Consider the following 17,645-nt stretch of genomic DNA (forward strand, 5'->3'; position numbering starts at 1 on the left):
TTTCGCCTACACAGTAGGGGCTCCATAGGGGATGACTGATCCTGACATAATGGAGCTTATGTGAAGACTTCTGTTTATGTCACGCTTTGACCGCTAGGTGTCCTCTTCTGTAACATATATCGCCGAGGTGTTATACACGAGTGCGTCCAGGTCTGCCCTTTCAGCTCTCGGCTTCGCCTGGAGCTACTGCGCATGTTCTACAAGTTGGAACAGCTGCCAATGAGCAAATGAGCGTGTGTGGGCGGGTCTTAGTCCGGAGGCAGGGAGGGCTTGTGTGCCAGGCAGACGGGACTGACTGCCTAGACTCTCCATTCCCTTGTGTGGAGGCTGCTGGGAGCGGGCGCCTTCCAGTGCCCCTCAGCTACATGCAGATACCCACAGAGAGAGCCCGGCTAGTGCACAGGCCGCTCGTACACGGGGGCAGAGGGTCGCCTCTACTTGTATCCGTAGGGAGAAGGCTTCCGCTGCGCTGCCATGCTGTGCTATGTGACGAGACCCGACTCGGTGGTCATGGAGGTGGTGGTGGATGCCAAGGCTAATGGAGAGGACTGTCTCAATCAGGTAAATGCTATCGGTCACTTTCTCTACTGCCCTATCCGTGTTACTGACCTTATTGTCACCCACTGCTGCTGCTAGACATGGGGGGCACTGCCCACCTGCTTGGGGTATTCAGACATGACTGCGGTGGGTAACAGCTGCCCCTGCCCTCCACTCTATAGCGGATGGTAAACAGTGTGTCCTGGTGGTAGGGGCTGCTAAACACCTGTCAGGATGGTTCTGGTCCAGATCCAGCAGCTCTATACATCTATGTGTGCTGGCATCATGGGTATTGCAGGGTACATATTGGGCACAGACTGTCCTATCTGTTATTTACCACTGTCTTCTGAATACTGTGCACGCACTGTAGCTGGGCATAAAATTGTAATAAATTGTTGTTAATGGTGACCACTGGTGTAGATATCCAGATGAGCTAGAATACAGCTGCTGCAGAACTTCACACTAAGGTGGACTGCCACATGCAGGGATTTATAGTTTAGAAACCACCATGCAGTGTTGGTGACTGAAGCAAGTACCCCTGGCTCTATATATAGGTATAATGTTATAAAAGTTGCTTTGATGTTAAGGGGTTGTCTGGGTGTGTTTTTCTGACTTTTTAAGGGTGACCCTCTTGTCCTTGACACCTACTCTCCATTCAACTTTCTTTCTAATCCTTGCTAAATTCACATCTGTGTTGGAGAGTTGTTTTTTTTTTTTTTCACAGGAGTTGAAATACTGCGGCAGATGTTATGGTGGTTCTATTGTGTAATGAAACGGTACATGACGTTTTCACTTTTAAGTGGTCTGTCACTTTGTCAGAAAAATACACTCTAAAGTTTAGAGTGGGAGTCAGTAGTCCACAACCAGTGGTTGTCCAGTTATTCCTACACTTCATCTCCCAGCATGCTCTGATAGCATCAGGCTGTCCAGGCATACTGGCAGTGGTAGTTTTAATGGCAGTCGTAGAGTTACGTGTTGGAGAATAAAGCTGGTAATAAAAAATGAGATATGTACAGCCCAATCCCACTAATGTACGTACAGTCCATTTGACTATTCCTGATATCAGTGGATACAAAGATAAAGCAGGTCCATAGCCAGCTTATTTTTACCATAAGCTTTCCCTAACTTGCCCAATAAAATTTCTGACCTTGTTTTGCTACCACAGACACCTGTTTTATCCCTCTACCCATGGTCAAATCATGTGAACAGTCTGGCCATAAAGGATGATGTCTTCAGGCTGTACCCGGAATATGGGGCACATGTCTGATCCCCCTTGTTCTGGAGCCTGTCTCCAGCAGACTAGTGTTTATGGAGAGAGAGCTGTTCTATAATCACATAGGAAGGATAAAATCCTGTTTTTATACATATGTGATTCATACTTGCGTCAGAAGTTTTTTCAGCTCCCACATTCCAGCTCTGTTAACTTCTCTCCAGGCCCAAGAATCAGGGTTACTGGAGTTCATCTATATCTGGAACATGGTGCTGGAACGCTTCATATTACTTTATGCACCTAGTTGGAAGGTTGAGTACATGGACACATACTAGAAGTTTGGTTGTAGTACGGGCCATAGTTTATATTTTACTCATACATGGAGCGTGGCTCTGTTACAGGATAATTGAACACATTAATAATTGTTCTCATTCACCAGCTGTATTATAATAATAATAATGGAAAGACGTCTTTTCAGAGCTGTTACTGTAGCAGAATTGATACAACATAACACAGCAATTGTTTCTAACAAACAGCTGTCGGGTGTCTGGATTGTATGTATTCCACTCAATGCCACTGCCTGCGAGGTTGATAGTTGATGCTACCTGAATATTAATAGACTGGAGTAAAATGTAATGTGGAGGAGCTGATCGATCATTAACATACAGTTCCCAGAGTCATCTTTTGTTTCTACTCAATTTCTTAGGCTTCCCCTTAAAGTAGATACAGTATATTAGAGGTCTTAAAAAGTTGCACCTGCCACAATGAGGCTAAAGTCCAAGGCTAGTTTTTGTTGGAAAAGATAATTTCTATAGCATAATAAGTAATTATTGTAGCTGTATTCTGTCTGGTACTTATAATACACCCCATTATCCAGGTGTTCAGATAGCACTTTGTTATCAGAGCGGTCAGTTATATATTGGATGTTATTGGCCTGAAGTAGTCAGTAATTCATACCTTTGTGTTAGCGGAGTGCAGCAGGAATGTATTTACTTGCTTACTCAGTGCTTGAACAGGAGCCAACATGTCTGTCAGGTTACTAAAGTGTAGAATCTGGTTTTGCTGGAGAGTAATCATTATTGGATGGTTGGGGATTATTATTATTTTTTTTTGTGTATTTTGCATTAAAGGGATCCTGTCACCTCAAACCCACGCAATATACCCTGAACAGTACCAAATACAAGACTATAATTGTGGTTCCAAAACATTGCTGCTTTCGGTCCATTAAAGATATTTGTTCCCACCATAAGGATTCTACTATCAGAAGTAAATCTGACTGTAGATTCCTCCTGCCTGCCTCTGTCCTAATCTGTAATTTAATAATCCTGGAACCAAACCTAAACTTGTTAAAAACTTTATTTTATTTGTATTTTATATGTAAATTAACTGCAGAGGCTACTTGGTGTGGAGTAGCCTTAGGTCCCAGTGCCCAGCCAGGCTAGTACACACTCAGTAGTCTCTACAGTTAATTTACGTATTACTAAAATAAATTTAGGATCTAGGATTATTAAATTACAGATTAGGGCGGAGGCAGGAGGAATCTACAATTAGATCTACTTCTGATATATTTGTATGCCCTTGTTTTTTTTCAACTGGATATTTATTGAAAGTTTTGGTACAGCAATAAAAGAAATACAGACAGCATAGTAAATGCCAGTACAGTATACATTGCGCCCTTGTTTTTAAGAATAAAAAGGTTTTATTATAATAATGCAAATTTTGTCAACTGACTATACTTCATTTTAACAACTATTGTTCTTCCTGAAAAAGGCTGAAATGTCACACTGTACTAAGCTGCCATCTTATGCATGCTTGGATTTACTCTAAACTGGTTTCACTACAACAAATAAATATGCTTGTCTGCCTATTGTGTATTCATTTGTATTACATGTATTTCACTTTTAGTGCTTACCCTTCCTTTACCTTGTTTTTTAGGTTTGTGAACGGCTTGGTATTATTGAAGTGGATTACTTTGGCTTACAGTTCAGTGGAAGTAAAGGAGAAAGTCTCTGGCTGAATCTGCGAAACCGAATATCCCAACAGATGGATGGGCTGGCCCCCTTCAGGTTGAAACTAAGAGTCAAGTTCTTTGTGGAGCCTCATCTCATTCTTCAGGAACAGACCAGGTAAAATTAACAATAAATAGAATTTAAAAATGTGTCCTAAGCAGACTTCAACCACATAAGTAGAATTTTACATGGGATAAATCTACATTTACGTCAAATCTGGCTGACATTTTGCTGATTTAATGGACATCTACCATCAGTTTTACTGATGGTAGATGTGTCCTACTAAGAAGTTCCAGAAGAATGATGGTCCAAGTTTACAGATGGCATCTGTGATAATATATACTAAGATCTAAAAACAAAGAGCGAGTTGTCTGTATTTAAGGTCTTGTGTATGTATGGGGAAGTAAAGCAGCTGTGGGTATCCTTTCGTTTTGCATTTGCCCTGTAGTAACCTCATATAGCAGACAGTGTTATTATAGTTCATACAACACCACAAGTACAGCGCGGCAGGAAACTCCCTCCCTCTAGAACTGGCTCAGCTTTCTTTCCAGCTCTGGTGCCAGATAAGGCTGTTTTTTTCAGGAAGTACAGTACAGACATGTAAAAGCACAAATGTTTGGAGCAACGACGACTTGTTGAAATTTTACATCAGGAATCGTATAACGTGCATAGCGGCTCCTTCTTGTTACTATGTCGCTTGCCTGTTTTTTAATGTCCTTGTCTGTTGTGCGTAGGTACGGTATTTGTAAATAATTTATTACCGCTGTCAGGGAATCACAGAATGTTTTGTGCTGATACGTTTAGCCTCTCCAAGCAATTTCATCTCAACAACTTTAATTCTTTGTGCTTTCAATATACAATGGTGTTTTGGTTATAAAATACATTGTAAATACATTACTTATTGCTATACAAATAAAGCACAAGGAACTGTTTGGAAGACCCCATATCTATGCATTATGCAGAAAAATGTTATAGAAACTGTGCAGTATCAGAATTGGTGATGGGTTGCTTATGATTAGAGAGCCCTTCTAACATGATTGTTAGGAGTCCATAGTAACTCACAAGTTCCAGACATAACTTTCTTTAGCCTTTCTGAGCACTCGGTGAGTGTCTGTGCCTACCATGTTCTACTTCCTCCATTGCCCAGTAACGATATCCCTATAGAGAGATGAAAGTGGGGGCACTAGAAACCAGCCAAACCTGTTGTGCCCTACACAATGCTATCTGTTTGACTCATTCTCCATTAATCTGGGTGAGATGGGGAAACGTGTTGCATGTACAGTATAAACATATACTGATTTTAGTGATATTGTATATTCTCTTCCATAATACATAATGTATCTTCCATACTGTATGTGACTGTAGCTGTACCAGCGACACACTAAATACTCTGGGGCTGCATTCCTGACTATGGCTTATTATTCCCTTAAGAGGAAGTTGTATGACTGTGTAATATGATGCCGTTGGGTAACTGTAGGTCATTGACTCTAAGTAACCTCTGGTAAGAGCTGCTGGCTTGAGATGTAGAATATAGATTGGAGTAAGAGGAAGCTGCCTGGTTGGCCTGTGCTGCCTGTTTCTATGCAGAAGCTGCAGTCTCTGCCTTCCTTTATATTACATTCCACTTTATATGTATGTTGCAATATTCTGCTCACATGCTTCCTGTTACTGCAGCCTCCTTTTGTCAAGATGCATACATTTAATAGTGTAAACGACCTACATAAGGGGCTATTCACATTACTGGGATTAGGTGATTGCAGAACACATTTCTCGGGGTGACTGTAGTTCAGACCCGCGAGCTTCAGAACTACCATAGTGACACGTTATGGTACACACAGTAATAATAGTAATAAATCTTTATAAAGAAGCATCATATTCTGTGGTGCTTTACAGATCATGGGATACACATACACATAAAATAAGACATAACAGAATAATAACCTAGTCACATGAAATAACAGAAGCGAGGACCCTGTTCACAAGAGCTTACAATCTCTGAAATGTTCTGATTGTGTCGGTATGAGCGTGCCCTGTGCCAGTCTAGATGTTATCCTGGGTGTATACTGGCACATATAAAGCTGGTGTAACTAGAGGGAAGGTTAGCACACAATGAGGGCTGTAACTGGAGAATGCCAGGTGCAGGACCGTCCTCTTCCTCCCACCTGCTCGTGTGTCGTGCTCACAAGTTTTCGACTTGCATGCTTGGTTTATGCCTTAGGTTGTTTGATGCATAATATGAATACAAAACCAGGACCTGATTAAAATAAAGTTCCTTCTGTCCTCTGTACTTTCTCTTCCTTTCCACTTCCCACATCTAGTGTTGATTTAAAAACACTTCTTCACTGTGGGTGCACATACATGAACGGATTGATAAATCCATTTTGAAGTGGTTTTATTTTTTTTAAAGCAAAAACTGTGGTGTTAAAGTCCAGACAATGCTGCGTGTGAACCGAACCCAATGATCAATAAGCATTTTTTTATCCTACGTAGATAATTTTAATAATGAATCTGACTTTAATAATTTTCATCATTGTAATGTAACTAAACTCAAATCATTATGTACATGACTTGGGGGCATAGATACGGGGTGAGAGGGGCATATGCCTAGACTGCTGGTTATAACTGGGGCACCTACAAGACTGCATTTAGATGTAGAGTAGGGTCCTAGAGGGGCACGCAGTGGCTGTAGGTCATGTTCTATGGGTGGGAATGCATTGTAATGTATTCTTCTATAGAAGCCTTTCTTCATAACACAGCATTTCTCTGTATGGATCTGTGAGAATGAAGCTGCATGACTCTGTATGAATAAACCCCTATAGCAGATTATTGGCGATGTATTACCATCCAGCCTTGTACACTTCATATTACACAGTTTGGTATGGATGTCGCCATTCCCTGGAGTTCTTTTATGAAGAGAAGGATGACCTCTATGAGCATGGGTCTTGTTGGGAGCCATTCTTCATCTATTTTTGATAGGCTTCCATATAAATCAATAGAGCAGCATGCTGTGTTTCATTCTTCTGTTTGTAGAAAGGGGCAATAACATTCTGCAGACAACTTGTTTACCCAAATGTAATGAGAACAAAGCTCAACCATCTAAAATTAGATGCTGCTAAAATATACAGAGATTAACAAGTCTCTTATTCTAATGTAAAAGGTGCAGTTATCACCCCCACTTTACTCTTATCTTCATACTTGTGAGATTTACATAGGTTTACAATGTACCACTGAGAAATGGAAAGCATTTTAGAAGATTTATCAAAACTTTCTTAATCTTAACATTAATAGACTTGGTGCCGAATTTAGGAACAAATACAGAAAAATGAGAATTGGTGGTAAAACTTGAATCCGCATAGTGCATGATTGTTTCAATGTAATTACCGGGTCTAATTTTCTTATTAGCTTTCTATGCCCCCAATTGTTGATGCCATGCTGGTTTTGTTGTACCATAGGCCACAATGTTTAAAAACTGTCTAAAACCCTTGATAAATGTGGTGTTTGACAAATTAGTTGCAGTTTGTTCCAATAATAAGTATTCTCCATTTGCTTTACACTACTGATCATTGTGCTGAATTGGTGAAATGCAGTGAGCTGCTGACTTATGCCTTTGGTCATGGCTAGTTTCTGTGAACAAAAGGATTGAATATGCCCATGACATTTTTATTACACACTAAAGCATATAGGCTTGTCAAGCATCTGACATATACTTTGAGCGTATCAGTATACCTATACTGGCAGGTGGAGTCCTCCTTTTTGCCTCTGTCTGCATAGTATATGTTGCATACCTCAGGAAACACAAGATGGAAAGACGTAGCTAGCAATGTATTGCATCCTCTCCCGGCCTCGCCTGAGCATACGCTCGGGGTGGTCCCCGGTAATGTAACTGTCCATATAAGTGCAAGTAACGGGGGAAAACACCCTGAACATCAGCTGTTCCTACTTTCAGAAGAAACAGACAAACTAGAGGACCTACCCTTAAATTTACCATGCCAAAGAGCCCCATACACTCTACGGGTGCATTTCCACTGCCATTGCCCGCCGTACCGTAACACGGCGGCGGAGAGGAGAAGGTGAGCACTGCTCTTCCCCGCCTCTCTCCATAGGGATACATGGCGCACGGAGCCATATGGCGAGATATATGGCAGGTTATAAACCACTGATCAGTGAAAAAACTCATTGAAAAGAAGGGTTCAGTAAGGCATTTGTGAAAAATCATTGAGGCCAGGAAGGGAGGACCAATCACTGATGTGAAACAAAGATGCTCATCTGATGAGTGAGATGTATAAAAAGTGTTGATGAATAGACGAGTGCAGAGACTCCTCATTCTGCCTTGGATAAGTCATGCTGGGTGATGTATCTGGAGTGGTTTAGAACTGTGGAGTCGTACTTTAGACCAGCTATTAGTTGGTCTAGTTTACAACTGACTTTTCCAGTACACACCATGCCCCTTTCCCAGAGACCATGCCCCCTTTTATGGACAAGCCGGAAAAAAAATTGCCCAAATAAATGTGACTCACAGCATTTCAGACACAAATTACTCCAGAATTCTGGCATAGAATAAATGGTGGTGTGGGGGAAGGGGGTTAATGTATGTACAGTACTTGCCTGATGAAGTCCAGTGCTGCTTCTTGGGCATGTGACCGCTGTAGCCAATCGCTGGCCTCAACAATATATGGCTTCCGTCCTATCAGTAGATGCCAGGGACGCGGGAGACATTTTTATTTATAGTAATACACGAAGTTCACTTCCTTTCCTGTTGAAATGAGGTATAGCTTTCATTGGTCCATAATTTCATGGCTCGTGTCCGGAGGTAGATGCCATATGTTTTGTTTGTTTTTGTGCTTCCATAATTGGTTTGTTATGTAAGTGTTCTGTTATAGGTGTGTGTTAATTCCTCCCTTGACACAACGCACGTCTGTTTGCCATCCTCATCTTGGGAAGGTTAATGTTCCTGTATTTTATGTTAATGGTGTCTGTCTGATTTCCATTACCTCCCACGTTTTGTCAACAGTCGAAATAATTACCTACTTCTGTCCTTCCGTACAGTATGTGACTGGGACACTGTTTTCTAAAAATAAAATAAACCTCATCCAGGTTTTTTCCTTGTGTCTTCATATGTTCAGAAGTTTTTTTTTAGGTCATTACTTTTGTGTTCCTGTGATTATATTATAACTTGCATCATTCTTCTGTTTATTACTACAGATACAGGCAGTTTGATTGTTTACTCATTAAACGCCACATTCTGTACTTTGGAAATGTACAGGTATTAATGTCACTGAGAAAGCATTATTCTAGAAGGTGTTCATGTATTTTGTTTTTTTGCTTTCTAGGCACATGTTCTTCTTGCACATAAAGGATGATCTCCTGGCTGGTCGTCTGCATTGCTCACAGGAACAAGCCGTGGAGCTGAGTGCCCTCATCGCCCAGCTAGAATATGGCGATTACAATCAGAACACTGCCCGCTATCAGAACGTCTGCGCAAAAGAGCTGGAAACTACTGCTTTAGAAAGGCAAGTGTCTAGCTCTATATGGTCCTGCAATCTAACACATTTCTAAGATACTTACTTTCTTTGAAGGGGTTACTTGTAAAAGCTTAACAAGGATTCCTCTCTCCCACTCATATGCAAGCAAGTATTCATGTTATCTCAGTACTGATAGGACAAGGTGAGGTTGTGGGACACCTTTTGGTAACTGTGAATCTGCCTGAGGAATAGTGGATTATCATAAGATCCTGAAGATACACACAAGATTGTCGACTCCCCCAACCCCCCCCCCCCCCCCCGCCTCTGAAATTAGTGGATTTGGGCAGCATATCCAGAATATATATAGAACAGCCAGTGAGCCTGCAGCCCAGAGGAACTCTGGTAACCCCCAGTAGTATACAGCCCACCCTGTCCCCATGTGGTATAAAGCCAGCCCACCCTGCCCCCATGTAGTATAAAGCCAGCCCACGCAGCACTTGAAAAAAATTAATTTTCATACTCGCCCTCCGGCGGCCCCGATGCTCGGCTCCCCGATGGCGGCGCGGCTCCTCTTTTATCTTCCCCCGCGGTTCCTCTTCTTTCTTCGATCTTCAGTAACAGCCGGCAGCTGCTATCTCCCAGGCGGCGCATACTATGACGTCATCAGCGGCCGCATCATAGCATGCGCCGGCCGGGAGATAACATAGCCACGCCCTCACGGCTGTTAAAGAAGAACGAAGAAAGAAGAGGAGCCGCAGGGAACTCAGGGGAGCCACGATGAGCACCGGGGCCGCCGTAGGGTGAGTATATAAGTTTTTTTTTTAATTGACTCGTGTTTAAGCCGAGGTGAGGTTTTTTAGCACATTTTTTGTGCTGAAAAACTCTGCATATACACGAGTATATACGGTACTTGTTTTGTTCTAGTTCCTCTTACATAATTCATGTGACCTTGATATCACTATCATGACAGACGTGTTACTGCGGGACAACTAGCTGCCCTTAACATGGGTGTGGGGATAAATGGCACATATATCATAGATCACAAGGTTGCAAATTTTGTTATCTCTCTAAGAAACACAACCCTACACCCATAATCTGTTGATCTCTGTGTAGACCAGCATTTTACAACCAATGCCTCCAGTACAAAGTCCTGCTGCAAGTGATTTTCTTATGACATTTCCAATGCTAGTTTTACAGCTATATATGGACCTTACAGCTTATCTGTAATAAGATTTATGCTGCAGCAATATGTGCATGCAGTGGGCCAGCTTCTGATCATAATAGCAGGGCTTAGGAGATTAGCAGGGGATGCACAATCCTGTTTTTTCCATAGCTCAGTCTGCACTACAGATTAGTTCTAGTTACTTTGTCAGCAAGCAGAAGCACAGATCGTCTGCTTTTGTCATGCTCTTTACGTGTTCATCCAAGTGACGCTCTGTCGTCTTTTGTCACCTTACAGTATTATTGAAAAGCACAAAAGCTTGGAAGGACTAAGCCAGGCATCCGGGGAGTACCAGGTTCTTCAAATCGTATCCGCGCTGGAAAACTATGGCGTAGAGTGGCATTCGGTGCGCGATGCAGAAGCACAAAAACTTTTAATAGGAATAGGCCCAGATGGTGTATCTATCTGCAAAGAAGACTTCAGCCCAATTAATAGGTGAGTATTGTGTAAAGGTCCTCTATGCCAGCAGTGTGTTGCCGAAAATAAAGCGTTCTGCCCCTTATGTGCTTGTGTGTATTCTCTGGCTTCCTGTTTTGGAACAAAACGGTACAATTACTAACGTCAGGGATTGAGTAACCTCATTTGTTTATATGTACTAAAGAAAGGTGACAAAGTTCTCAAATATAATTGTGTGAGCTCCAGCAATACTACATGGCCTGTTTTACTACATGACATTGAAGGTGCACAAATATTACTATTTTTATTTGTGAATTCAATTTCTAGCCTTGGTTTACACATACTGCAAAAATACTGTCCATTAAACCAAGTAACTTCTTTATTCACCCAGCATTGCAACAATTGCACCACAAGTCTTTATTCACCCATTGTGACAATGATAAAATATGTACTGGGATCACTGGAGTTTTCCTTTCGCTGCATGTCTGGATTGGTCCCTGACCTTTATCTAGCCTGCTGTTTTATCACTCCGGTCTTGACTACCCATAGCCTCCTATATTAGGTTCATGCTTCACAGGGTCTATGTAGATCTCCTCATATATTTACTGGGGTCAATTTGTAGTTTTCGTGCCAGAAAACACTTGGGAACGTTGTCAAATATGGGGTGGGGGTGGGGGGGTGGGTCAGGGTGGTATATGGTGGCCTTGTTGTCATCAAGATGACGGGGAATAAGCGTTCCCTGTTATAATGATCACATTGGTCTCATCCCCCTCATTTATTGAAGCTTTGGCTGTAGCTGTGCTTTACCACTGCATTCTATTCTATGGGACAACTCCTCATTTCAACATTGCACCCATTTTCATGATTGGTTTTAGTCCCAGCAGTAGGGCACACAATGATCTGACATTTGAAACCTATCTTGTGGATGGTGGGGAATTGTTCATTGGGGGGGGGGGGGTCCTTTAATTAGAATGTCATGCAGACATTATTTAGTGAAGATAAAATACATTTACAGAAAGGTTTGTTATTCTTGAAATCTTCTTTATGTGTTTGTGGTTGTGTTCAGTTTTTAGTACTTTTCTTCTATTTTTCTCCTAAATTAGGATTACTTATCCAGTTATCCAGATGGCAACACAATCAGGAAAGAATGTATACTTAACGATAACCAAGGAATCTGGAAATAGTTTGGTTCTTCTTTTTAAAGTGATCAGCACCAGAGCAGCTAGTGGCCTCTACAGGGCAATAACTGAGACGCACGCCTTTTACAGGTTAGTGGACTGGGCAAGGACACCATGTATAGATATGTCATTAAGGAACAAATTATATACACTGGATAGATAGCCCATCTATATGTCCAAGTATGGCATATGGACATTAGTAGTGCACGACTAGTGGCGTGATGGGTGATGCCACACGTGGCGTTTTTAAAATGCATGCGATTTTGACTGTGTACCATGCATTTGGCTAAGAGTTAAATAGATTATATTATACTGAATCTTCATAGAAATCTATATCTGCCATATATCATATCGCACTCTAACTTTCTGCATAACATTATGCAGAACATGATTTCTAACATAATTTTCAGGAAATAATTTCCATGGAGTCTATGCTGAATAGTTTACATAATTTTACACCTTCTGTATTTTTCAGGTGTGACACAGTTACTAGCGCTGTTATGATGCAGTACAGCCGAGACCTTAAAGGACACCTGGCATCACTATTTTTAAATGATAATATAAATGTTGGCAAGAAGTATGTTTTTGATATTAAAAGGACATCAAAAGAGGTCTATGACCATGCACGAAGAGCTTTGTACAATGCTGGCATTGTGGATCTGTACCCAAGGAGTGACCATAGTGGGCAGGCTTCACCCCTTAAGACCTCTGAAAGTACTCTTAACTGTGACAGCTGTGAAAGCCTCAGCTGTCAGCAAACAAAGGCTCTGCAGGAGAAGCTGAGGAAACTGAAAGAAGCCATGCTGTGCATGGTGTGCTGTGAAGAGGAAATTAATTCTGCCTTCTGCCCGTGTGGGCATATGGTGTGTTGCGAGGGATGTGCCACCCAATTACAGGTATACACTAAGTCATTTACTTTACCAGTTGTCTTCACATTTGAGTTTTAATTTGTACTTGTTGGATTTTGTTGTGTTGAATTTTTTTTTTAACCTTATTACTGTGACGTATTCCAAACTGTACAAAGTTGTTCCACATGATAGAGCAAAATCTCTACAGCTCACATCTGCACACCTGTATTTAGTCTTTGCTGCAGATGATGGAAAGCTGACAGTCAGTGGAATCTCCCTGCTGCAGCTGTCATCTGCACTATGAGGAAAATAGTGGTGCTGATGTGAACCGAACCCAATGTACTGTATGGTTAGAGGAACTAAAAAATAAAACCATTAAAAGTGTTCTCCGCCGTTTTAGACCAGAATCAAGACATGGACCCTCGCAAATTTGGTATCAGGTGGCTATCCATTTTTGTATGCTTGAGGCTAGCCCTGCTGCTCACTCACAGTACTGCAGAAATGTTCTGTAGACTAGAATGCAAATCTGCTGCAGTACAAAAGAAAAGCGAGTTAGCAACACGGCTCACTGCATGGAACAGCTGATCTGCTAGGGTCCCAGCTTAGAAGCCCAACACTCTTTAAAGGGAATCTGTCAGGTCAATTTGGGACAAGAAACCACCCACAAGGCCTTATGGACCAGTGGCTTAGTGTCTCAAATCTCTGGGCGCAATGAAAAATGAAACGTTTATTTTCCCCTCGGTTTGGAGCTGTGGGTGCTCAGATGTTGCTGGTGACTCTGGCGTAGTACATCCTGGCTTCACTGCACAAGGTACAGCATGTGTACAATGGAGTCTGGGTGTTATGCTCGCTTCATTGAAGCATCACATAAGGAGATCGTGACACAGAACTTCAGATGTGAAACCAATGGACCTCATTTGGTGTCCAATATCCAGCTGATGGTTCTGTTTTTAATCAAAAGTAGCAAAAGAAAGTCACAAATGTCTTCATTTTTAAATTTTTGTCTGAAAATAAAAGATGAATCCATAGTATCTTGTAAAAACTTCTGACTCATTATGATCAATAGTGATGCTCTGAAAAATCCTGTTCAGACACATGAAGAATCTGAAGTGTCCTTTAAAGAAATGCATTTGCCTTTAAGCGTTGTTGTAATCTGAGTATGTGTAGGCGCTGTACTAACACCTTTCTTTCCTTCCTTCCTAGTCCTGTCCAGTTTGCCGGGCTTCGGTGGATCACGTTCAGCATGTTTATTTGCCAACACACACAAGCTTGTTAAATCTGACTGTTATCTAAGAAGAAAATCCTAATGAAGCCTTGGACACTTTAAAAAAAAAAAAAAAACTGTATCTATGTACATTACTATGACCTACACTACAAAATGCTACAACCATTGAATTTGCTACAACTAAAGAAGATAAATGCATCTTTCCGCTAGAAGACAAATTGCCTTGTAAATGATTTGATAGCAGGATAGGCGAGTCCTTTCTTCTGTCAGCAGACCCTCCTGCTTTTACGAAGCCACTTTTTGGGGAAAGCGAAGCATAACACAGACCTGTTCCAAATGCACTCCAATTACAGATACCAAGTTTTAGGGTTTTTTAATAGTTAAGTTTTAAGTGTAAGCCATTTCCTTGCCTCTTGTTCTTAGTTTTTCGGATGAATATTGGCGTGTTGGTCATGTCATAGCTTGCAGCCTACTGATTCACTAGAAATTCGTGAGCTGAATGGGGGAAATAAAGCGATGCTGCTAGATACTAGTGAACAGGCGTGTGCTGGGTGGACTGCATAAGCAAACAAATAAGTGAATATGCAAGGCATCCATTGCAATTTACCTTTGTGCTTTATGGATCATTTTATGTTAGAATGTTTTTGCGAAATTAAAGGCATTCTGAGAGAACGCAATTTCATCTGCAGGTGGCATGTTGTAGAGCAGCAGGAGTTGAGCAGGCTTAGATGTAGTTTCATGGGGAAAGATTCTGTAGATATAATTTATTTTATGCAATCTCTGTTCCTTTTGGGTTAAGACCCAGTAAGCAGTCCGACTCAGTGATAGACTGATATCTCTGTATGGAAACTCGTGCAGGTCACACTGGGAATGCCCGCTTTTTGCTTAGTAAATTGTTATATAGTTTTGTAGGAAGAGATTCAGTAGATCATTATTCTCCGCTTCTCTTGCTCTAGAACATGCTGCCTCCTCATAGAACCACATTTTTTTTTTTTAGTTTCATTTTAGCTTTAAGAATAGGGGAAAAAACCGAAACAAATGAGGTCCTTTAAGTATGCTGCCAGGATCTTATCTAACCTGCTAGATGTTTTTTTTTAAGGTTAAAGATTTTTATTTCCCTTGAATTTTTATTTTCTTGAAATTGATATATATTTTTTTATTTGATTCCCTTTTTAAATCAGTATTAGTAATAGAAAATTGGTGTTTTAGCTTCATTTTTTTTCTTTTCAATCTCTTTTAGGAGATAATAAATAGCTTTATGTCCTCCAGTAGTATTCCTTTCAAATGTGATATAAACATTATTGTAGGTCACTGAGAACAAAAAGAGGGTGCTGGCTTTAAAGTCTCAAGTGTTTTTTTTTTTTTTTTTTTTTTTTTTTTTTTTTTTTTTTTTTTAAAGCTTCAGTTTTTCTAAAGCAATCACTTTAGTATTGTGTCCTTTTGCATGTGTACAGGCATAGTATTTTAATTAGTGTATTTTGTTCACTATCCTCCTCCTTTATGTTCTTTATGACTTGGGCATTATGGTCACCGTAGAACTTTACTATACATGTGTAGTATGTGGCTTTCACCTTTTAATTATAAGGGACACCACACTGCAATTTCCTATCTATATGAATTAACAAAGTTGTTAATCAACCAATATGTCTGGGTTGTTTTTTTTTTTTATAAAAGACCTATTCTTCCTGCCATTTATCACTGTCTGCAAAGGTAGATCCAGACCGGAGGCTTTGAACATGGGCTAAGGTCACTGTGGATAATCTGGTAATCTGCTCAGTTACGAGTCAGACTTCTGCCTCACTACACAGATATAGTAAAGCAAAGGTGTCCATATTGGTGCAATACCCTGCTGATCTAAAGCTGGGGAAATTAACACTGTCACTTTATGGAAAGATGTTCTTTATATACCTTTCTTATTGCCTTAATGTAGCAGTAATTTGTTCCTTATGCATTTTGTTTCTTTGCACAGACATTTTGTCAAAACTAACTAGAAAATTTGCTCTACTTTTTTATGGCACATTGATGTATAGCCTCAGATTCCTAGAGGTATTTATTTTTTCACTTTGTAAAATCTGGATTTGCTTCCACATTCAACACTGGAGTTATTTCCCGTCTAGTGTGGTAGACAATATCTTGTCTTTTATATCTAGTAAAATAAAGGATTCCTAAAGATACCCGGATGTTTGTCTGTCATTCTCTTAGATTTAATGCTGCTTATTATAGGTCTCTAGTAACTTTTTACAAGTTCAGAATTAGCTTTGTGTCTTTGGAATGAAGTGTTAACCTGTTGCTGAGATGGTGTCTTTACAGAGCAAATATGCAGCTTGATCCTTAAGCACAAATAATGAACTCTTTGGAAAGAATATGTTCATTATGTGCACTTTGTCTTTATGACAGCTTTACACTGGAAAATGCACGGTTGTCCGTGTACAAAAGACTTTACAGTTCACAATGGACTAGTTGGTCGGAAAACAATGTTTCCCAACATGTGAAAACAAAAAAAACTACTATACATGAAAAATAAAATTCAAAGAAATGACAGAAGTCTGTGTTCTCCCCATCTAGAATTCATACTTTACTACATATCCTGTACAAGTATTTAAGGACAGAAATCACAGCCAGTTCACATGGAGCATCGGCTAAAATCGTGTTATTGTAACTAAAATTACTTGATCGATTTGTTCCTCTAAGGAGATTCAACTCCCTTATTCTTCTATAACACAGAATGAGAGCCCCCATTACAGCAGAAGAGATTCTTAAACCTATCTTGGCATTAAAGCTTTTTAAATCAACAAGAGGATTAACAAATGGTAACTAAATATATAAAGTTACCCTAGCCCATGGGTCAGGAACCTTTTTGGCTGAGGAGAGCCGTAAGTGCCAATTTTAAAATATACGGTAATTCTGCGAGAGCTGTACAATATGTTTATCCTAAATCTAGCCAGCCAGTCCCCCAAGTATACAGCCAGCCCCTCCCCAGTATAGACAGCATGAATCCCCAGTATATAACCAGAGAGGCCCCCCCAAGTATATAGCCAGCCTGCCCCCCACCCAGTATACAGCCAGTATACATGATAGATTAATAAAAAAAAAAAAAAAAAAAACATGTACTCCCCATTCTGACACTCCCCTGCAGTTCTGCTACTTGACGCAGTCTGGCCGGCATTGACAGCTCCGTAGATCGTCTGTCATGCGCCTAGTACATCAGAGGGCCTCAGCCCTCGTCGTTGGAGAAGCAAGGACTTCATCACACGCCGGCGCACAATAAATGTCCTATATTATCTAGTACCATAGATCAGGGGCGTAACTAGGAGAGCTTGGGCCCCATAGTAGATTTTTGCAAGGGGCCCCACTTCCCCCATAAAAAAATATATACATATTGGTACAGACACGTTTATACAGTCAAACACATTTATGCTCTCAGGTACACACAGGTAAAATTCTTTCACTCACTTTTATATACTAATATATGCTTATACGCACACATTTATGCACTCATATATACATTTATACACTAATACATACAGTTTATGCAAAATCATACAGTGGGGCACATTT

At 40.6% G+C, this 17,645-nt stretch overlaps 1 protein-coding gene across 1 annotated transcript; it reads left to right on the forward strand.

Annotated features, from left to right (window-relative positions):
• The first annotated feature begins 258 nt into the window (after window positions 1-258).
• On the forward strand, window positions 259-16,261 carry MYLIP (myosin regulatory light chain interacting protein). Its single transcript, XM_072152639.1, has 7 exons — window positions 259-561; window positions 3,683-3,873; window positions 9,087-9,266; window positions 10,678-10,875; window positions 11,940-12,104; window positions 12,490-12,910; window positions 14,066-16,261. Exons 1-7 carry the CDS (start codon window positions 475-477, stop codon window positions 14,153-14,155), a joined length of 1,332 nt encoding a protein of 443 aa, XP_072008740.1. The 5' UTR covers window positions 259-474; the 3' UTR covers window positions 14,156-16,261.
• The last annotated feature ends 1,384 nt before the right edge of the window (window positions 16,262-17,645 follow it).

Source organism: Engystomops pustulosus, chromosome 5 (assembly GCF_040894005.1).
Source record: "Engystomops pustulosus chromosome 5, aEngPut4.maternal, whole genome shotgun sequence".
Taxonomy (NCBI): Eukaryota; Metazoa; Chordata; class Amphibia; order Anura; family Leptodactylidae; genus Engystomops; species Engystomops pustulosus.